This window comes from Dipteris shenzhenensis, chromosome 7 (genome assembly GCF_047967505.1).
Source record: "Dipteris shenzhenensis isolate YYH24624 ecotype China chromosome 7, Dip_SZ_1.0, whole genome shotgun sequence".
Classification (NCBI taxonomy): domain Eukaryota; kingdom Viridiplantae; phylum Streptophyta; class Polypodiopsida; order Gleicheniales; family Dipteridaceae; genus Dipteris; species Dipteris shenzhenensis.
The window spans coordinates 56,298,738-56,321,710 of record NC_141602.1 but is presented as its reverse complement, the minus strand read 5'-3'; the positions used below and the strand labels follow the sequence as shown (position 1 = coordinate 56,321,710).

At 43.0% G+C, this 22,973-nt stretch overlaps 1 protein-coding gene across 3 annotated transcripts in view; it reads left to right on the top strand.

The window, feature by feature from the left end:
- The window catches only part of LOC147900542 (CLEC16A-like protein), a 71,715-nt gene extending 60,249 nt beyond the window's left edge, over positions 1 to 11,466 (top strand). For all 3 annotated transcript variants that reach the window (XM_087376900.1, XM_087376899.1, XM_087376898.1), the window contains exons 16-24: positions 619 to 726; positions 1,637 to 1,705; positions 1,808 to 1,948; positions 3,068 to 3,173; positions 3,279 to 3,353; positions 3,470 to 3,519; positions 3,705 to 3,864; positions 10,441 to 10,613; positions 10,713 to 11,466. In XM_087376900.1, the coding sequence (XP_087233026.1) occupies positions 619 to 726; positions 1,637 to 1,705; positions 1,808 to 1,948; positions 3,068 to 3,173; positions 3,279 to 3,353; positions 3,470 to 3,519; positions 3,705 to 3,864; positions 10,441 to 10,613; positions 10,713 to 11,054 (1,224 nt within the window). In that variant the 3' untranslated portion in view covers positions 11,055 to 11,466. The remainder of the gene's footprint in view (positions 1 to 618; positions 727 to 1,636; positions 1,706 to 1,807; positions 1,949 to 3,067; positions 3,174 to 3,278; positions 3,354 to 3,469; positions 3,520 to 3,704; positions 3,865 to 10,440; positions 10,614 to 10,712) is intronic.
- The last annotated feature ends 11,507 nt before the right edge of the window (positions 11,467 to 22,973 follow it).

Here is a 22,973-nt window from a genome sequence, read left to right as displayed (position 1 = left end):
TATAGTCGGCCATTGTGGTTGTTAGCCCCTGTTCCAAAGGCTTTAGGCAGTTTGCTGGAAGCTCAAGAAACATGTTGGCCCCTCTAGGCGGCTTTTGTTTTTTTTAACCTTGATCCGTACGTTTGGTTTTGCTGATATTTAAGGTGGTTTCTATCAAGCATTAATAGAAGTTCCTTTTTTCTGTTTAACAAAAAAGAAGATTTCTTCTGTGTGACCATATAGGCATGAGGTTTTCACGTAGCAATTTTTTTTTTGGTTTAGTTGTCCTATGGCAATGTTCAATGCTTCCTCCATTGGTCTGTTTTTGTGTGCAATAATTTTTACAAGTTTGAGATTAGTTCTAGGGCAATTTAGAAGTAGAACAAAGATGCAAACAAGAGTGACATGCTCCAGAGTTGTGTGAATATACTTGGAATCTCTTTAAAGATCTTTGCACGTAATGATGCTTTTGAAGAGAGACTGCAAAGCCTTGCCAGTAAACTGGATGACATGTTTAAATTATCTTCTTAGCTAACACAACTATCATTTTGGAAATGGATATCCTTTTCTCCTTTGGGGTTTAATGCTGTTTGCTGCTCTTGTTCACTGAAAAGAATGACAACCTTGTTTATTGTTCAGGCAGAGGAACAAGAAGCAGATGTTCGTGCTACATGTGAAGAAGCAAGCTGCAGTGGTGATGAGTCCAACCAAAAAATTTTGTGTTCAAATGTGGCAGAAGACGACAATGTATGTTTTATATGTGCTCACAGTATTGATTTGTGGTATTTTTTGTGCTTGCTTCTAGAACTGTTAATTGAGTTAGAAAGAAAGAAAGAAAGAAAGAAAGAAAGAAAGAAATTTTATTAGAGTCTTCGAAAGACCGATGGGTCTATGAGACTGAAAGAAAACCTGATACAAATCAGAGTAAGGGTGGAGCTACTGAAATGAGCATCATCATCATACATAATCAAATACATCTGGATGTAACAATGAAAAGAAAAGGATTGGAGCGGAGCAGAATCCTCCGTATGTCATGTCGCCTTGGCTGGTGCATAGCCGGTGATGGGACGTTGGCGCCCGTCTAGGGTGCCGTGCATCTCGGTCTCCTAGATGAGGCTCGAAGCAAGATCAGAGCCACCGTGACTCCTGTGGGGCGTATCCCGGGTCTAAACAATGAAAAGAGGTTCCCTAGAGTGATCTGTGTGTCCCCTCGATGTCTTGTGTGTCGTGCTGCGGTCGTCGGGTTGGGGTCTCTGTCACGTCTGCGGCTAGAGACTGGACGATCAATGTCACTTGATGGGAAGAACTCTGTGATCCTACTCTGAGAGGTGTCTGAAAAGCATGAACAAATCAATAAAAATCTCTTTCACTTTTATATCCATTGTTGCTGCAAGAATACACGTTTCTTCTGCAGTTTTCTTTGCTAGAGCTGTCAATTGAGAAGATTGAGGTAACAACAGCCCAAAAATGTGTTTGTGAAAGATCTGTGTCAGACCCATAATTATCATAGTTACAGCTTAGTATTTGTGAAAGATCTGTGTCACATCCAGAATTATCATTGTTACAGCTTAGTATTATAATGATAGGGTAGGCTGCTTGGGAGTGAAGGCATCAAGGTTGCTTGATAACATTTGTTGGAATTTGGGAAATGTCTCAGAATAACATTCATGAGCCTGTTTTTGGGAGTGAAGCTGGAAAGCTTAGTTCACGAAGGAACAGGTATCAGGCATGTAATCATGACTCTCTCACTGAGGAGTTTTTGGCCCAGGTTTGGCCCAGGTTTGTAGCTTTAATGGTTTGTAAGCTAATGACATGAATTTATTGTCAGGTGTTGGATGCTTTGATGAGACTTCTTTGTCGTAGGCCTCCTCCATGTGCAGAAGCACTGTGGCATACAGGGTGGTTACTGCGGCAGCTTTTGCCTTACCATGAACAAAAATTGCGAGATCATCACCTTTACATGCTGAATGTAAGTTTTTGCAAAGTATATGATTCGTTTTCTGAGCATCCATACTTAATGTAGGAATGCTTGAGTATTATACCTTAAAAGGCCATGCCTTGGCTGAATCTGGCCTTTCAAAAATTTGATTGTTTCGGCACCTTTTTGTTGTGATCTGGAGCTCAGGGATCTGTTCAACTGATGACATTTTCTTTATATTTTAAAGTTTATGTTGCCAATGTAATTGTTGGTTTAGGATGCAGATCATATCTTTCAAGTTTATGCTGCCAATGTAATTGTTGGTTTAAGATGCAGATCTGCCACTGTAAAGGTACCTTTTGGTTGTTAAAAAAAGAATGCTCTGGATTCCTTGACTTTAACGGGAAACCATATAACTTGTTTAAATCATGACCTGTAGTTGCTAATTAGAACTGATAGTAATATGGTGGGAATTGAAGTTGGTCAGGTATAAACTCTGGTGTTGTACTTGAAAGCGTTAAAAAAGGTATGAGTGATATGTTAGCAAGGGGTTGTATTGAAAACTATGTGCGTATCTATATGTACAAACAGTCTAAAGATTGGTGGTGGGTTATCTTGGCAAACGAGTCTATAGCTCACATTTCTAGAAGAAACTTAGCCGTTTGAAGAATTGAGCTTTCTTGTTATAGGACAGTGTTGAACAAACCAAAATTCAGCTTGATCTCGATTCTGAGCTTTCTTGTTATAGGACAGTGTTGAACACACCAAAATTCAGCTTGATCTTGGCCCTTTTCATTCAAAAAGTGCTCATGGTGCAATTTAATGTGATCTTGTGACCTATGGGGAATTTGAAAACTACATTACAGACAGCATTTAGTTTATTGCTTTTTTTAATTTTTTTTATAAAAGCATTTAGTTTATTGTTAATTGTTAAGTTGTTACTAGACTTTGAATATGTTTTATTTTGTTGCATCAGGCTTCTATACTATATGATTATAGTTAGAGGCGTAAATGCAAGTGTTAACCTGAAACAAAGAAAGAAAGAAAGTTTTATTGAAGTCTTCTAAAGGAAACCCGGCGCAAAAGGGGTGTGTTAGGCACTTCAACTATTCTCCTCATTGCTTTAATAGACTTTTGTATTAACAAATGAAGTCCATGATTGTGTGACAGCAAGCCTATGCAGCAGCTCAGGATGATCTTATTGCAGAAATCAGAGATTGCTGGTGTGACTTAATTCCCACACTGCTGGTTGAGGAGTGGAAAGTGTGCAAAAAGGGTATGATCATTGTCTTCATGGTTAGTAGGAAAAGTATGTAGCTAGATTTTGATGATTATGAGATCGATTTGACATTCTTTTTATAATGATGTGTCTGATTCACAGCATTAGAGACACCAGCTCTAAAAAAGGATAGCTCATTTGTCCTTTGGCCAAATCCCACACACACCATCGCAAATGGTGACACTATTCTTTACATTCATCACTCGTTTTTAATGTCTTGCAGATGGCAAATGTATTTGTTGCAATCCTGCAGTTGGCCTCCTTGAGACTCATTGTGCTAATTCTTTTGTTAGGTGATGCATCGTCTTCCTTTGTCGGAGAAAGAGTGCAAGCAAATGTGAAGGTGTTCAATGAGATAAATTCTTCCCCCTCATCTTCTTATTTTTTGATGGTTTAGCGTAGGTTTTCTGTTCCAGCCATCTTTTTCCCAGATATAAGGGATGGTGGAGGAATCCTTCTGGTAGGCATGCTGCCTTTTTAGTTTTGGGAGTAGAGCTTGAATGCTAATACATGTTTTCTCAAAGTCAGGTCTTTGTCATTCTTTGTCAACTCCGAAATTTGGCGGTGGAAAGTACTATACCAGATAGTCCACAATTAAGCCCGCCCAAGGACCAGGCTGAGAGGGTGAGGACGGGAAGGTCTGGTATGCAGCTAACAGCTGTCAAAAGAGATATCGAGATAGATTTGAGTAAGCAGTCTTATTTCATTGGATCAATCTGTGTTTAAAATTTCCTCTTATATGTGATGTAGCTTTCAATATTGAGCTAGCCTAGTCCTCTTGTCCTGCTTCATATCCATTTACTTCTCTGCCGAGATTTTTATTGCGAACTTGGTCTCCACTATTTTGCTTGCTGTGAACCAATGCTCCTAGCTTTGAACGATGTCACATGTTGCTTTTAATGTCCAACAGCTAGTAGCCAACCAAAGTGTGACAGCTCAGCTAGGGGATTCCACTACATTCATGTTTTCAAGTGCTATTGGAAAAATGAAGCCAATAATAGAAGGAGCCCAACACACTCACGGGTGGCAATGCACCAAGGAGGACAGAAATGCTGTGTTTGAGAAAAACTTCCGATACAATAAGTTTGTCAGCGCAGGATGAGTCTACAATCTAAAGGCCTTGCAAAATTCTTAAAGTAAAGGCAAGGCATCTTTGTGTAGGTAAGGTCGACAGTGAAGGTGATAATTTCTTCATCAGGTTCTTGTTCAGGTCCCAAAGCAGGCGCCCTCACTGAGAGCTTTCTATTGGTACCTAACATGCCGTGGTTTGGGGACTTGCAATGTCAGAGTGCCATGCCAGCATGCCTTGTCATCATGCCACATCAGCATGTGACATGTGGAAGTCCATGTCATCAGTCCAAAGTCTTGTCGTGAGGTCATTAGTGATGTTGCAAGCAGTCATCCCTACTTTGAGGTGAAAGTTCAATTGTCCATTGGCCAAGAATCATGTACATGTGGCTTCCTCTGATGAAGTTGGTGCCACTCATGGATTCATAGGATTGGTCCACTCATGGATTCTCATGGATTGGACCTCTTATGTCAAGAGGAGGTGGAGGCTCTCTGCAAGAGGCCCCACTCTCCATCACTTTGACCCTGAGGTCCCAGGTCGATCTTTGTCTACAGTAGTCAAGTAAGTGTTGCTTGTCAAGTTAAGAGTCAAATAATACATGAGATCTGATCTAAGCACTCCTTCCTTTATTTCTTTTTGGGGAAAAAGTGAACTCCTATTGAGTATGACCAAATACAGAGAATCAGGACAAGATCCTGTGAAAACCTCATAAAACATCATACAGGAAAAACATGAGGCTATTGTGACTGATCCGGAGAAATTAAGAAAGGAACAAAGTTTATTAAAGGGTCTATGACACTGAAGAAAACCAAATACAATAAAAGCCAAGTCTGTCTCCAGCATGGAAGGTCTCGTAATTCTTCTGGCAAGTGTTGGACAATGGACTTACTATTGGTCCCCTGGTTGAAACAGATGAGCAGAGATGGCAGACTTCTATTGGGCCCCTGGTTGAACAGATGAGGAGGGATAGTTCAGGAGACGAACTGCCTTTGCTTGTGGAGTTGTCCTTCAGCACAGGGGATCTGATAGTGCTTGCTCATCATCATCTCGTAAGTGAGACCTGCTGCCGCTCTTTTGTTGGACATCGTATAGAGGCCTCCAGGAATACAACAATGGATCAGCACTCTTGGAAGGTTTGGCCTGTAGGCATCTCCTACATTCTCACAGATTGAGGAATTCTCCGGTTGTACAGTCCATCACACTGGTTGCTGGCACCTTATTTTGGGTCACGATAGGTATTGAGACATGATCCCATGAAGGCTGGAAGACAGCTGGCTTTCCCTTTGATTTTGTATTGTTTTCCAAGCATTAAATAGAGTATGCTGTGTGGAAAAAAATTAAAGATTTGTGGCTTGTTTATATCATGTCCCAATGCTTATGGTCTTTATCTTGGCGCACATACAAGAATTCTGGCAGAACTCACTCCAAGTGTCTTTTGAAGTGACGCCAATAGAACCACATCATTCACCTAAAGCACTGAAAGGAGCATGTAGCCTGCAATCTGAAACTCTATCCCACAGTGTGTTCCGAGTAATTCATCCAGTCTGTTGATAATGAACAAACCAAATAGAGTTGTCGAGAAGGGCATCCTTGTTTGTCACGGATATCACTGCATATAGCAACCTTCTCATTTGAATTTGAGACATATACTAGTTGCGTTGCTAGTTAAGCTAATATTACTCACATATAACCCAGGTAGCTTTTCTCAAATCTTGGGAGATTCCCAGCCTTATTATTCACATCCATAATAGGGGACTGTGTTCTGTGCTTTCTTGAAGCCTGCGACACAACAGTAGTGCTTTGTTCTTGCCCTTTTCTCCTCTTTCTATGGTTTGTGTCAATTGTGGATGCTTAGGCCTGAAACTTGCCTATGATGGCTATATGTGTTGGATTGTGCGATAGAAAGGGAGAGAGGGAGGAGCATACAATGCAAGCTACAATGTGCAACTCTATAAAAATGACTGAAAACACATGGGGTTAGGGAAATTAGAGATTAGGGTTAGGGTTGGTTCCCATGTGCCCAAGATTTTCCCTAATCTATACTGTAGTCTATACCACTCTAGCCTCACCACACAGCATTTACACATACTTGCATAGGATAGCTACATGATGTTGAGATTGTCTCATGAACCATCTGACACCATTTAAAAAAAGGAAAAAACAGTTTTGACACCATTGCTTTCTACCCTTTACTCTAGATTTGTACCATAATGTTTGCATTCAGGCTGTCTACCGTGGTGGTTCTGTAAATCTTTACATTTTTATGGCTAAAAGCTTTACATTTTAACATGGAGACTATTTTGCTAGTTTGCCACTCTTTAGGAAAAGCCTTGTTAATTATTTTTTGTGTGCGCGCATGCGCCATAGCTACATATCCCATGCTGCAGTACATGGGTCATTTTCTAAACATAGGTGCCTTGCATGGTCTGGAGATACATGATAGCTGACCATTAATTGCACAAGCATATGCTGATGATACCTTTTTCTTACCTCGGAATTCTGAAAGGGACCTTTACTGTGTCATGCATGCTTTATCATGGTCTTGCTGCTGGTATACATGTTAATTTTCAGAAATCCAAACTTTTGCCTCTTCATGAGAGAGTTTGGCATCATATACTATGGCCTAGGGATATTGTTTTACCCACGCAGCTGGTACGGCATCTTGGTTACCCTTTGGGGTGGATGGTTACACGTCGCCAGCAAATGGACTTGGTGCATGACATGCTTAAGAAGAATACTGGAAGTTGGCAACATGGCCTTTGCATGTTCGCAACGAATAGTTCAATCAATTCTGGTTGCCTATATTCAGTTTTATCTGCCTTTGCAATGTTTGCAAAGCAAGATATCTCCTGCTTTCCGTCAACTATCATAGAGCTTTTCTTGAGATCACACTTTTGTCGGAAAGCCCTTAGGCTGCTATCAGTGAGTGGATCACCTCTGCTCGTCTAAATTTCATGGGGGATTGAATATCCTTAATATTCACATGCATGTTCTTGCTCACAAAGGAAAAATGCTGTTGCAATTCATGCAGGGTGATCAGCCATAGATTTTCATGATGCGACATTTGCTTTTGCACTTGTCTTTTCCAGCTTTTGGTAACTAGCACCCCACTCATTGGGATTTCCTTTTGGGTCACATTGAAGGTAGGGTTAAGGGATGCCCCCATTTGTATCTCGTTTGATTGCTGATTGGGAGCACCTACTCTCCCATTTTAAATGGAATGGCAGGGACACTCTTGCAGGCAACTCTCTGCGTACTAAGAGTCTTCATCGGTCAAAGGTCTTTACACCTCCTTTGGCCTTAGACGAACCTCGCCTGCTCATATTTTCTTTTGTCTAAAAGTATTTGCCATGTGGAAGATGTGCTAGATACAACTGGTATGGTTGTCTTTTCGGGCAGCTGTCTGACAGTATGCTTTGGGACAGCATTATAGGCCTTTATGGCATTTATTATCACAAATGCTTTGTGATTTCCAGCCAGTACCTCGTCTTCAGATTCATGATCGCCTCAAAGACTGAGTTCTCAATCAGACGATCGTGCTTGCCGTGCACTACCATTAGCTGACATCAAAGTGGCATCTTTGTATCGGATTTTGCTACCTTCCCCTTGGGTTTCTTCTCGTGCTAATCTCATTTAGTCTATGACGCGCTCCTCTCAGTGGTGGCGGACAAGATTGTGGCACATTTGGGATCCTCTTCGACAGATGTTCTTTTTATGGCGGGTTATACTTGCAGTTCTTCCTTTTGGAAAGCTCTTGGCTTATTGTCATATTGCTCCTGCCACTTGTCGACGATGTCTGTCTATACGGGAGTCCCTTAGGCTGCTATCAGTGAGTGGATCACCTCTGCTAATGTCATTTAGTCTATGACGCGCTCCTCTCAGTGGTGGCGGACAAGATTGCGGCACATTTGGGATCCTCTTCGACAAATGTTCTTTTTATGGCGGGTTATACTTGCAGTTCTTCCTTTTGGAAAGCTCTTGGCTCATTGTCATATTGCTCCTGCCACTTGTCGACGATGTCTGTCTATACGGGAGTCCCTTAGGCTGCTATCAGTGAGTGGATCACCTCTGCTTGTCTAAAATGCATGGGGGATTGAATATCCTTAATATTCACATGCATGTTCTTGCTCACAAAGGAAAAATGCTGTTGCAATTCATGCAGGGTGATCAGCCATAGATTTTCATGATGCGACATTTGCTTTTGCACTTGTTTTTGGTAACTAGCACCCCACTCATTGGGATTTCCTTTTGGGTCACATTGAAGGTAGGGTTAAGGGATGCCCCCATTTGTATCTCATTTGATTGCTGATTGGGAGCACCTACTCTCCCATTTTAAATGGAATGGCAGGGACACTCTTGCAGGCAACTCTCTGCGTACTAAGAGTCTTCATCGGTCAAAGGTCTTTACACCTCCTTTGGCCTTAGAAGAACCTCGCCTGCTCATATTTTCTTTTGTCTAAAAGTATTTGCCATGTGGAAGATGTGCTAGATATAACTGGTATGGTTGTCTTTTCGGGCAGCTGTCTGACAGTATGCTTTGGGACAGCATTATAGGCCTTTATGGCATTTATTATCACAAATGCTTTGTGATTTTCAGCCAGTATCTCGTCTTCAGATTCATGATCGCCTCAAAGACTGGGTTCTCAATCAGACGATCGTGCTTGCCGTGCACTACCATTAGCTGACATCAGAGTGGCATCTTTGTATCGGATTTTGCTACCTTCCCCTTGGGTTTCTTCTCGTGCTAATCTCATCTAGTCTATGACGCGCTCCTCTCAGTGGTGGCGGACAAGATTGCGGCACATTTGGGATCCTCTTCGACAGATGTTCTTTTTATGGCGGGTTATACTTGCAGTTCTTCCTTTTGGAAAGCTCTTGGCTCATTGTCATATTGCTCCTGCCTCTTGTCGACGATGTCTGTCTATACGGGAGTCCATGCCTCATCTATTTTGGCACTCCCAGAGTCCCGTGCGGCTACAAGCTCGTTTCCCCAGTGCATCTTTTGGCAGGAATTTTTGGTTGTTTGGCTTTCATCCTATGCGGCAGGGATCTGATCTTCTGTTTTACTGGGTTCATTATTGGGCACTATGGACTCTATGGAATGACTGCAATGATCGAGTCTTTGGTGATCCTTCTCTTGCCAAATATCAGTTCTTTCGAGCATCTCTGAGACAATCGTCTTATGATAGCTTACATGCTCGGGGGATCTTGATTATACTGCCTTCTTGTCATATAATGACATCTTCGATGCTTGTAGCTGATAGTCCCTTTCTTCGGGACTGTTTCTTGTAAAATAGTGACAACTAGATTTCACCAAAAAAAATGTGTGTGTTTGTGTGGAGGGAATGCTTGCTTCATCTCTTCTATCATTGCCATATCACTTGTGACTTTCTGTTTCTACTACAGCAACGTCCCTGAGCCAGATTTCCTACTGCTTTCTTTGGCAAACTCTTTTGGCTATTCAGGATTCCACTTTCTCCAAGTTTCACTTTTTCTGGATGTCACTCAGGGAATCCTTTTATGATTAACTCTTGTGTTCGTCAGATAGATTCGTCTGTCTACTTGGCTTATATTGATTTCTTCTGAGGTATGTAATTAATTGCATGTTCCCTCTTTGGGGAGTGCTTCTTGTAATATAGAAATACATGGATTTCACAAACAAAAAAAAGAGTGTGTGTGTGTGAGCTATTTGGAATCCATCCACAGGGGCAGGGATTTGACCTTTTTTTCACATGGGTTTGTTATTGGGGGCTCTGGACTCTATGTAAAGATCGCAATCATAGAGTCTTTGGGGATCCCACTTTCTCCTAGTTTCTTTCGGTATGTCACTGAGGCAATCATTTTTTGATGGCCTACATGCTCGTCAGATAGATTATCCTACCTACTTTCATACAATGAGATTTTCTTACATTGTAATTGCATGTTCCATATCTAGGGACCGCTGCTTGTAATATACAGCTGAATTGATGTCTTCTGATGTTTTGTACCTGGTTGTCCCTTTCTTTGGGACATTTTTAATAATATAATGACAACTGGATTTCACCCAAAAAAAAATGTGTGTGTGTTTGTGTGTGTGTATGTGTGTGTGTGTGTGTGAGAGAGAGAGAGAGAGAGAGAGAGAGGAATGACTTGTGCTTTTGGAGTATCAAATTCTGTGGTGTCCAAAGTCTTGACAAGTGTTTGTATGTATCGCAGCTCCAGGTGATGCAATTCCTTGCAGAATAGCCTTTGAGAGGGGGAAAGAGCGATCAGTGTATTTGTTGGTCTTTTCAAAAGGCACTGCTGGGTGGTTGCTGCTAGCAGAGGATGTTCCCTTAAAACCTCGTAGGGGGGTTATCCGTGTCATTGCGGCCTTGGCAGGATCAAACGTATGTTCAGTTGTTTTTGTATCTTCTTTGCAAATGGTAGCCAAAGGCTTATTATATTCATCTTCTTAGCATACTTCTGTTGCCACCTATTTTTTCCAGCCCAAAGTAGACGATGATCATCCGAAATGGCTTCACCTGAGAATTCGTTCGCCTCATTATCCAAGTTCAGATGTTGGGAAGATGGGGACTGGAAGCTCCCGTGTGAGACGCCTTGTGGATGGGAGATGGACACTTGCCTTTTCAGATGAGAAGACATGTAAGCATGCCCAGGCAACTGTGATAGAGGAAATGGACATACAAAGACAAGCAGTGGAGCAGGTTTTAGAACCATTGCTTAACGTGCCTGCTGGTGGTATGAGGAATAAGAATTTTGTTGGTGCCAGACTCGCGATCAATGCCTTAAATAATTCTCTGAGACATCTCACAACTTCGGACCAATGAATCATCCCAATGAAGATGCCATTGTTCCTGTATGTCCTCATCTAGTCTTGTTGTGCACGGATTTGTTGTAGCTGTTTTCCGTGCCTCGTTTCCTACATTCATTCAGGAATATCTTTTAGGAGTATTGAAGTAAGTTAGTGTTTCTTGATATTCACACAAGTGAATTGGTATGCTGGAAGTTGTGCCTGAAGTGCACATATTGTAGTGCCACAAAGCTAAGTGGCCGAAGGTCTGTACATTAGATCATTCATTTGAATTGCCTTTCAGAAAAGGCCTCAACACATATTTCTTCCAGAGCTCTCTGGTAATGTAAGATTTGAAGTATGCGGGCTACTAAATTTAGAGTTACACAGATAGTTTCATTTGATAAATATTCCTATTGTGAGTAGAAGCAAGAATCGGTAAGTCAGAGAAATTTACCTCTGTGGAAAAATTATGTTAAGTATGAAATACATAGTCCAACTTTCCTCTGATACAACATGAAAGTGCAGAGCATTCACTCAATTTGGGCTTTAGAAATCCATGAGCTAAACATTTCAAATGTTTGGAAACTTGTCCATCAGAGATCATGGTGTGGTTTGTAATCTACTGTTGTCTGTTATGTTATGAACCAACTAATGGGGAGTTTGGCTGCTAGGAGGTGCCTGGTGCCAGCAAAGTGTGGCGCAGGCAATGGTCTTCCACCCCATAAGCAAAAAGGAGTACGAATAAGGATTCTTCATCTCCTACCCGTGAACTCTTATGGTATTCCAAAAATGGACTTGACAATCACAAATCGTGTTAAATATAACACAAAATCAAGAGATTGGGATAAGAAAAAAGTCATCATGGAACCATTGTGGTATTCAAAAATGGACTTCTGAGTCACAAATCGTGTAAAATATAGTGAGCCTTTAAATTGACGAGTAGAATGCATTCCTTGCCTAAAGCCTAGCTCGAGTGCAAAATTAAAATTCTAGTTTATATCTTCATCGTGCCGTGCCCACCTTCGACCAAGTCAAGCAAGGTATCCAATCCAAGAATTTTGGTCGTGAGCAATTGTTTGTGTGCCGGCATGTGATGATGCTTGGTCAGCCATGTGCTCGATATCAAAAGGTTTGGAGATTGGGAATGAATTGTCCTTGGCCATATCCATATTCCCACACATCTTTCAAACACATTGAATTGCCCCCATGGGTTGGGAGTTTGTAGTACTGCGCATTGCAAATGTCACCTCCATTTACAATTGAAATTCCACCGACTCTACTCAATTGTCAACTATGACAAAGTTTACCAAAGTATCACAACTTTTGGACCACCACTCCACCAATTGGCTTACCATGATAGGTATCCCATCATGGCACACAATATGAATTCTTTTGATTACCTTGAAGACTTCATTGTTAGTGGTTTCATATGATTTTATTAAAACCATTTTGTTAGAACTGCCTTCCAGGCATCGCTCTAGTAACTTTTTGTTTAAAAGTGTTCCACACACTTTGTTGCCAAGTGGGCCCCCTTCTATTTTGGTTGTCCCTTTCTCTCACACTCACTTACACACACTTCTTTTTTTAAGAATCTCTCTCTCTCTCTCTCTCTCTCTCACACACACACACACACACACACACACACACACACACACACACACACACACACACACACACACACACACACACAAAGTTTTCAAATCATTCGAACTTTCCTATACACAGGCTTCCATCACATGTGTTGCGAATTAATCATTCATTCATCTGGACAATTGTTTTCCTTTGATAGAACCAATTTGAAGGCAATGCTCACGAGTACTCGTACTCACTTGTTTTAAAATGAGTTTTTAAAAAAGGAGTCTCTTTTTCGGTTAGCAAATAGTTATTGATTGTGATTTGATTAGAAGAACCATACATCTTGTGCCTTTTATATACATCTTGTGCCTTCTATATGTTGCTTGTGTTTCGCTTAGTGAAATGGCGTAGCTAGGTGTGAGAAGTGTAGCGATGTGGAGCAACAACTGAGAAAAAACAACACACACTCACGAGAAAGAAAACAAGAAAAAGTTCATTAGAAAGAAAAAAAGAAAGTTTATTAAAGTCTTCAGAAGATTGATGGGTCTATGAGACTGTGAAAAACTTGATACAATGAGCTGTAGTAGTGGAGCTACTAAACGAGCATCCACACCAATGCAGAATGCAAAAAAATGCAAAAGGCAATACTAAGTCCTAAGTACAATACTCATATCTCGACTAGATAAGCATCATCGTCGGCATCATTGCCAGGAGCAGGACATCAGGATGAATGGGGTTGTGGAAGTGGAGGCATGAGGTCAGTAATAGAACGCTGTCGCCCCCTCAAGGGTGCTGTCTTGGTACGTCTCTTGGTCGTAGCTCTGCGTCTAACCAAGGCCACTGTGACCCCCGTCGGTTGGGCTTCGACCCTAAACAAGGAGGGGATGTCCCCAAGTATGATTTGTGAGTCAATCCTTTGTTTGAGCTGTCGGGTCACAAGCTCCGGGTCACGGTCATGTCGAGGTCTCGCCTCGTGGGCGTCTATAATCTGGCTGAAAGAACTCCGTGATAGAGCTCTGAGAGGTATCAGTCGAGGGAGAAGTTTGCTCCTGTCTCCATGCTCGGAGTATCCTATCGCGGTGTCTGAGCATCTCATGAATGAAACCAGCCAAACATCGTTGGTCTGGGTAGGAGAGGAAACGGGCCAACATCCCATAACTATCTTTGAAGAGGCAATAGAACGTCCTCGGATCTCATAGTAAATAGGGCACCTGAAGATGAAATGCTCCTTTGTCTCAACCTTCTACATGTCACAGTGTGCATATGTGCCTCTCCCTGGGTAACCGCTTTGCTCTGCCACTCTCGATACGAAGTCTGTGTGAAGAGACTCGGAACTGTCCAAGGGAGATCCTCGGCGAGTGGGGTAGTTGAATCTGCGTCTATCCTGGCGGATCAATGAAACCCTCCGCTGTGATATGTAAGAAGTAATCTTTGTAGAAGCCCAGCTTCACTAGGAGATCACTGGAGCCCAACCAAGTCCGGAATGTGTGTAGCTGTAGTAGATCCTCACGGATGACCTAGTTGACCTTGTGTGATAGGAGGGGAGAGAAAGGAGCATCCAAGTTGTACTGGAAAGGAGGTAGTTTATCCATGTGGAGCCCTAGTCCTGCAAACCATCTCTCTGTACGTGCATACCAGCACCTATGATCTCCCCCTACTGCAAGTGCCAAAGTAGGAGAACAAGAGACTTGCACAGGATCTCAGGAAAAACCTACTCTACAGCTGGAGAAAAACCCTCCATTGGTGACTGCTCTAAGTGTGAGCTGAGATGAGAAACAATGAGGGGAGGGGGGCCTATATATAGGGTCACCCCCTACCCAAAAGAGCCACCCAGAGGAGAGGAACAGTCTACCAAGGGGCTGACCTTGAGGCTGACAAGCAGGTTGGGTCTCATGGCCCTGGTTGGGGCTTGTGTACCCCGCCAAGAGGGGCACCAGCTAGGTACCATGTGTGTAGCCTAGTGGTAGCCTAGAAACAGGGCCAATGTGGGTGCATGTGCTCCTCGCAGTAGGCCTGTGTGGTCTTGTATTATCTTGCAGCAGTCGTGGACTGGTGGTGAGCGGGTATAGGCTCCATATGCATGTGCTCCTGCTCCATGTGAAAGGACAACCATCAAAGTGATCCCCCTCTGCCTCTCTTGGGCAAGCAAACCCACAAGCAAGGCCCTCACTCTCCCTCACATGGGTGGGCAGACACTCTCCCTCACTCTCCCTCACAAGCAAGGCCCTCACTCTCCCTCACTCTCCCTCCTGGGCAAGCAAACCCACAAGCAAGGCCCTCACTCTCCCTCACAACCAAGGTCCTCACTCAAGGAGACATGAGATGAAGCCTTAACATCCCTGAGTCTTGGACCATGAATCATCCGGAGGGAGCTGGAATGATCGTCAGAGTGGACCATTGGGATCGTACTTGGTCAATTTGGTATTGGGGTCCATCGGTGAGGAAATGGCACGACAGTATGAAAAGCCTCTACAAGCTCTTGAGTATAACGTTTCTGGGACACAAATTAACCCTTCGGTCCCTGTGAAATCTCCAGACCCAGGTCTCGGCAATATGGGCAGCATGACTTCCTGTAATGAATAGATCATCGACATACATGATAATGAGGGAAAGAAGTCTTCCTTGATGGTAAATGTACAGGTTGGGACCAACTCGAGATCTACGGAAGTGCTTGCAAACAAAGAAACTCATTAATCTTTTGATTCCATGCTCAAGGGGCCTGCTTAAGGCCATAGAATGCTTTCAGAACCCTGTAAACCATTCTTTCGGACTTGGAAAACCCAGGTGGTTGCTCCACATAGATCTCTTCCTTCAAATCACGATTGAGAAATGCATATTTAACATCCATCTGATAGATGGGCCATTGCTCATGAGCTGCAACCGCTAGTACTGTCCGAAGAGTGACCATCCTGGCGGTAGGAGAAAACGTGTCATCGTAATCAAACCCAGGGTACTGAGAGTATCCTTTGGCCACAAGTCGAGCTTTGTGCTTATCTAGAGTGCCATCAGAGGAGTAGCTGGTCTTGTAAACCGATTTGACACCAATGATGGAATGCTGCTGCGGACAGGATACTAACTCCAAGGTGCCATTCTACTCAATGGAATACAACTCCAGTTCCATGGCCTGCTTCCTGTGAGTCTGAGAGAGGGCTTCCCGAACATTCCAAGGCACTTTGTCTTTGAGGATATGGGACATCAAGGAATAGCTAACTTGAAGTGGAAGTGCCTCGAGAACCTTTTCCTTATTGCGATGGGATCGCTGGGGTCCATCCTCCTCCTGAAGCCATGAGGAAGGAATATCAGTGACACCTGAGTTAGTAAGAGTCTCAATCAACCAATGAGGTACCTTTTGAGAACCTGACCCGGAACTATCCCCGGCAGCCTAGAGAGCTAGGGAATCATGTGAATCACTATCAGGGTCACTCTCAGGAGAAGACTCAGGAATGAGGCGGGGGTACTAAGGGCACAAATTCATCACTATTGTCACCATCCATGGGCATTGGAAGTGTGGGGGTTAAAGGTCACTGTGCCTTAACCCCGGTTATGTACAATACTCAAACACATATATAAATGAATGAAAAAGAAGATTAGGGTGGTTCTGCACCCACCAAAACTTGTGTGGCTCTCTGTCTCTCTCTCTCCTTCTTCCATTCTTGCTTCCGTTGAGCACTCTCAACTGGTATCAGAGCCCGGGTGATCTAGCTGAGCGTGCGTGAATGCTTGGAAGCTCAGCAGCTCTGTGGGAGGAAGGAGAAGCTCTGTGGGAAGCTTTGTGGGTGACTTTACTTGCATCCGAGTGTGCAGAGACATTGGAGGAACATTTGGAAAAGTCACTTTGGCTTTGCGAAGTGGTTTTGAGAGCCTGTTAAGAGCTTTAAAAAAAAAAAGTCGTTTTTTGAGCTTTTCCTTGTTCCGTTCGATGATAGAGACTCCGTATTGACTTGTAGAGGCAACTATTGCTTGCTTTTGGTGTCCACATTACTTCAGGAGCTTGGAAACACCTTCATTCTTGAATCTGGGATCATTTCATTGGATTTCTGACTCACTGTGTCAGTTTCTGCGTTTTTTGCCCGGGTGTTGGAACTCAAGTTTGGAGCAACCATTTGCAGATCTATCAGTTCCAGTGGACTCAGGAGGTCCTAAAACTTCTATGTTGCTCATCATTCGCACTCCGGTGGAGTTTACAAACAGCTCTGTTTCCAAAAAGGTTTTTCAGTCCGTGTGTTGGACCCAGTGATTGAGACCACGGTTTCTAAAACCGCCTGTCCCATTGCGTTCCGGACGCCCAAAAACCCCTACCTCTATCAGTTCTTGCACGATTCGGTGGAGGATTTTCAGAGTTATAGATCTCTGTGTATTCGATTTCGTCTCTCTGTTATGCATTTTTCATTCTAAGGTTTTGAAAACTTAGATTTATGCCACATGGCAATGGATAAGTATTGATTCCCATTTCTCACTCATCGGTTGGGATTTTGGAGTTCTGGCAGAAGAGAGATATTTGCAGATTTTCTTGCTGAGTCCAATTATGCGATGGCGCCCATGTTTTGAGGCATCTCAGGTTCTATTTTCAGTAGCGCTCATTACCGTGGGACTATGATTTCTTGAGCATACCTTATGCAGATCACTCTGGTTGCAGTTTAAGCATTATGCCCTCATTCGTGGTATGCATTGGGTTGCAGTGGATGATTTATAGGCCATTTGGATGCATTGTGGTCCTTGTTGGATGCACTGATAGGCCCAAATTGCCTTGTGGGATGCTATTTTTTATGGACGCTTTGCACATGGATGCTATTTTATACTGAGGGACAGCTTTGACACATTGCTGGTGATGCACTGATAGTGCTATGCTCTCTTGGATGAGATATTATTGATGCATATGCCAGTGGACAGTGTTTATGCTTGAGTCATTTGGCACTTATTGGCATTTTCTTTTGGGCCAGATTTGCTCATATGGATGAATAGTATATGCACATGAGTCAGATGCTTTGAGCTTTGAGTTTTGGTGATATTTCACTCTATTGTGGCATACACATTTGGGTGCACCTGGTATTTGGTGTGATTCTCTCTTGCAGGGACTAGCATTTGGGATTTTGTTTCATTTGCATCATGGCATCCTCTTCCATGTCTGAAAAGGAGTTTTTCAACATTAAAAAGTTTGATGGGACAAACTTTTCTTTGTGGAAAGAACAAATAAGGGATGTGCTTATTTAAAAGAAGCAGATTAAACCCTTGGCAGGGATTGAAGCTAAGCCTGCAAATATGTCTGAGGATGATTGGAATGAGTTGGATGCATTAGCAAAGTCTACTATTAGACTTCATCTTGCAGAGTCAGTTTATTTCACAGTAGTAAATGAGCAGACTACGGAAGATTTGTGGAAGAAACTGTGTGCCACTTATAAGAAGGAAATTGCCTCTAATAAAGTTTACCTCATGAAGAGGTTGTTTGAGTTGCAGATGAAGGAAGGGGTCTCCATTGCTTCTCACTTGAATGAATTCAATATTATTTTCAGCCAGCTTCAGGCTCAGAAGATGAATTTTGATGCGGAGACTAAGGCAATATTTCTCTTATGTTCATTGCCATCCTCATGGAATACCTTCCGTACAGCTGTCAGTAACTCTGCACCTGGTGGAGTACTGAAATTTGATGATGTTGTGGGTAGCTTGTTGGCCGAGGAGATTAGACGGAAGTCTATGGATGGCAACAAGCAGGATGCAGCCTTAAATGTGCAAAGGGGCAGATCACAGTTCAGGGGGAAGTCCCAAGAAAGAGGGAAGTCTCGTAGCAAATCCAGGGCACGGAACATTGAGTGTTACCATTGTGGCAAGAAGGGCCATATGAAAAAGGATTGCTACAAGCTGAAAAGAGAGCAAAAGGATAAGAAAAAGAATGCAAATTGGGGTGCAAATCAAAAGGAAGAGAGTCCAAGGGAGGACAAAGGAAAAGTGAAGATCGAGGAGATCAATGCAGTCACACGTGATAGTGACAATGATGTTCTCTTCATGTCTAGTTTATCTGCAGAGTTCCTTACCACTTCAGATGATGCATATTCCCAGGATTGGATTTTGAATTCTGGTGCTTCATTCCATGTTACTCCCCATAGGGAATGGTTCTCCACTTATGACAGTGGAAAGACAGGTCGTGTGCATCTTGGAAATGACTATGCATGTGACATAGTGGGAGCAGGTGACATAAAGTTTTCTTTTGCAAATGGGTCTGCATTTGTTTTGAAACATGTGAGACATGTGCCTAAGCTGACCAAGAGTCTTATTTCAGTGGGTCAGCTAGATGATGCTGGTTTTCACACCACTTTTGGCTTTCAAAGTTGGAAAATTCAAAAGGGCTCTATGCTTTTGGCCAGGGGTGCCAAGTGTGGGACTTTGTATCCCTTACATGTATCAGGGGTATTTGATCATGTTGTTGCAATAACCGAGCAGCCAAGCACTTCTTTGTGGCATTGCAGGTTGGAGTACATGAGCCAGAATGGAATGAAACTTTTATGCCGTTTGGGTTATGTACCGCATTTGAGTTTCTCTGATTTTGAATTTTGTGAGCATTGTCTCTATGGGAAGCATACTAAATCAGCCCATAAAAGAAGGGGAAAGAAAGAGTTTGAAATGCTTGATTTGGTGCATTCAGACGTATGTGGTCCCATGCCTACACGGTCATTAGGCGGGGCTGAATACTATGTGACATTCATTGATGATGCAACTAGGAAAGTGTGGGCTTATGCTATAGCTCAGAAGAGTTATGTGTTCCAGGTATTTCAGAAATGGCTAGCCTTGGTTGAGAATCAGTCAGGTAGAACGCTTAAATGCCTACGGACTGACAATGGTGGAGAGTATCTCTCTCATGACTTTCAGCATTTCTGTGATACTCGTGGGATTAAGAGGGAGCTTACATCCCCTCGTACTCCAGAGCAAAATCCAGTTGCAAAAAAGATGAACCGTACCATTCAAGAAAGGTTGCAATGCATGCTTTCCAATGCAAGTCTTTCTGGTGGTTTTTGGGCTGAGGCAATGAAGACTGCAGTGCATGTGATCAATAGATCACCTAGTAAGAGTTTGGATGGTGGTATTCCTGAAGAGGCATGGAGTGGCAAGAAGCCCTCTTACTCTCATTTGCGTATATTTGGGTGTGAGGCATATGCACATGTGCCAAAAGAGCTTCAAAAGAAGCTAGATCCTAAGTCTAGGAAATGCATCTTTCTGGGTTATGGTGAAAGTGGAGAGATGGGCTATCGTCTCTAGGATCCAGAAGCAAAGAAGATCATACGCAGCCATGATGTGGTCTTTAATGAGAAGAAGATGCATAAGGCACCCATGAGGGATGTGGAAATGAGGAGAATCACTTTCCAGGATGTGAATCCACCTGCCTATGTTGATAGACAGCAAGCTGTCCATGCACCAAATGTGCAAGAAATGGTACAACCAAGTACTCCCACAGGTATACAATCAAGGGTAGATGATGGATCATCTATTGGTGGAAATGATGAGCCAAATGTGGCTGATATGCAAGTGGGACAGCAAGCTGAAATGCCATTGAGAAGATCATCTAGAGTGTCTAGACCGCCTGATAGGTTTGTTCCAGGGGTAGACTATGTGATGCTTACTGATTGCGGGGAGCCTTCTTGCTATAGAGAGGCTATGATGCGTGAGGATCAACGCAAGTGGGAGTATGCTATGCAATCAGAGATGAGTTCACTTATGAAGAATAAGACTTGGGAGTTGGTTTCTTTGCCACATGGAAAGAAAGCATTGCCATGTAAATGGGTCTACAAAATGAAGGTCACAGGTGATGATGTGCCTAGGTACAAGGCCCGTTTAGTTGCTAAAGGGTTCAAGCAAGAGAAGGGTGTGGACTTTGATGAGATATTCTCTCCGGTTGTGAAGATGACCACACTTAGATGCATGCTTGGACTAGTGGCAGTAGAGGATATGGAGCTTATGCAAATGGATGTCAAGACAGCTTTCTTGCATGGGGATTTGCATGAGGAAATTTACATGGTCCAACCGGAAGGCTTTGAAGAAAAGGGCAAAGAGCATTTAGTTTGCAAGCTGAAGAAGAGTCTCTATGGTCTGAAGCAAGCACCTAGAGAATGGTCTCAGAAGTTTGATGCTTTCATTCGGTCCCAGGGTTTTAGAAGGAGTGAAATTGATCACTGTCTCTACACTAAAAGGGCTAAGGATAATAGCCTGATAATCTTGGCACTATATGTGGATGATATGCTATTGGCTAGCAAGAATACTTATGAGCTAGATGCTTTAAAGGCCAAGTTGCATGAGGCCTTTGATATGAAGGATTTGGGACTTGCAGGTCATATTCTTGGTATGCGCATCACGCGTGATCGGAGTAGGAAACACCTTTGGCTTTCACAAAAAGTGTATGTTACAAAAGTATTACAGCGTTTCAATATGGAGGGGGTGAAGGCAGTGAGTACTCCATTGCCTCCATATGTGAAACTGAGTCATACAGATAGTCCCAAATCAGATGAGGAGAGGACCATGATGGCCAAGGTTCCTTATGCATCAGTAGTTGGGAGTCTTATGTATGCTATGATAGCTACTAGACTAGACATTGCATTTGCAGTGGGAGTTGTTAGCCGGTATATGGCTAATCCAGGAAAGAGGCATTGGGAGGCAGTTAAGTGCATCATGAGGTACATGAAGGGTACCAAGGAGATGTGCATCTGCTTTGGTAAAGGAGACATGTGTGTACTTGGGTACACAGATTCAGACTATGCAGGGCATGTGGATAGTAGGAGATCCACTTCTGGTTATGTGTTCACCTTTGCAGGTGGTGCAATGTCGTGGATGTCTCGCGCATAGAAGTGTGTTGCTTTGTCTACCATAGAGGCTGAGTATGTTGCAGCCACAGAGGCTTGCAAGGAGGCTATATGGCTTGATCGGCTAGTGGGAGATTTGGGGATTCATACAGGTGTACCGACATTGCATAGTGATTCCATGAGTGCTATTCAGCTAGCACGGAATCCGGTCTTTCATGCAAAGACCAAACACATTGAGGTCAGGTACCATTTCATCAGGGAGGTACTTGAGGACAAGCGCATAGAGCTTGTCAAGGTTCATACAAATGATAACCCTGCAGATATGCTAACGAAGAGTCTACCTAGTCAGCGGTTTGAGTATTGTCGTGTATTGATGGGCATTGGATAGTATGCTCACTAGTTATTCTCCCTTAAAGGCACATTGTCCTTTAAGTGGGAGGTTGTGGGGGTTAAAGGTCACTGTGCCTTAACCCCGGTTATGTACAATACTCAAACACATATATAAATGAATGAAAAAGAAGATTAGGGTGGTTCTGCACCCACCAAAACTTGTGTGGCTCTCTGTCTCTCTCTCTCTCTCCTTCTTCCATTCTTGCTTCCGTTGAGAGCACTCTCAGGAAGAAGGGGTGGGGTATCATCAATGATGGAAGGTGAAAGCTGCTCATCAAAAATAACATCCGTGCTGAGGATAATATCCTGCCTGGCATATAGTCGATAACCTGTAGACTAGGAATTATACCCGACAAAGATAGTTTGAGTAGACTTCACATCTACCCCCTCTACTTCTTGGGAATGTGGACAGAGGCATCACATCCAAATATGCAAAAATAAGAAACATCAGGCTTCTTGTCAAAATAGGCTTCAAAAGGAGTGGCCTTGGGGACAACAGACGTCGAGAGAGTGATTAAGGATATGAACTACCGTGGCAATGCCTTCAGCCCAAAGGAACCGAGGAGCTTCTCGGTGAGTGAGCATGGACTGAGACATCTCTATCACAATACGATTCTTAGAATTCACCACCTTTGTCACGCCGAAGAGCTTTGACATGAAAGTCGGATTCATTCTCAACTAAGGCACACCATTCCCGAAAGTGAGAATACATTAGAGATTTTTGAGCCAAGTATATCCACATAAACCTGCTGAAGTCATCTACCAGTAGCATGAAGTAGAGAGCCCTGCCAAGACTAGCAACAAACATGGGTTCATAGAGATCAACATGGACCAATTCTAATGGGAAGGAAGCTCGCCGTGAAGCCTACTTTGGGAATGCATCTCGGTGTTGCTTGTCTAGAATACATGACCGGCACTATCTGTGCTTGTTGATCACATTCGGTAGTTTAAGGATCATTTGTTCTCAAGCAGCACGCCGGAGAGTATCAACATTCAAGTGACTAAACCAAAAATGCCAGAGATCTCCTTGAAGAGACGACGTGATCGTGAAAGTGCTGACAAGGTGTAAATGCCATGACTAGCTGTACTAGTTTGTACCACCTAACGGGTAGCCTTATCTCAAACTTCCACAAAGTTTTCATCAAACAATACTGTGGCTCCAAGTCGGCAAGTCTCATAGATAGACAATAGATTAAATCCGATAG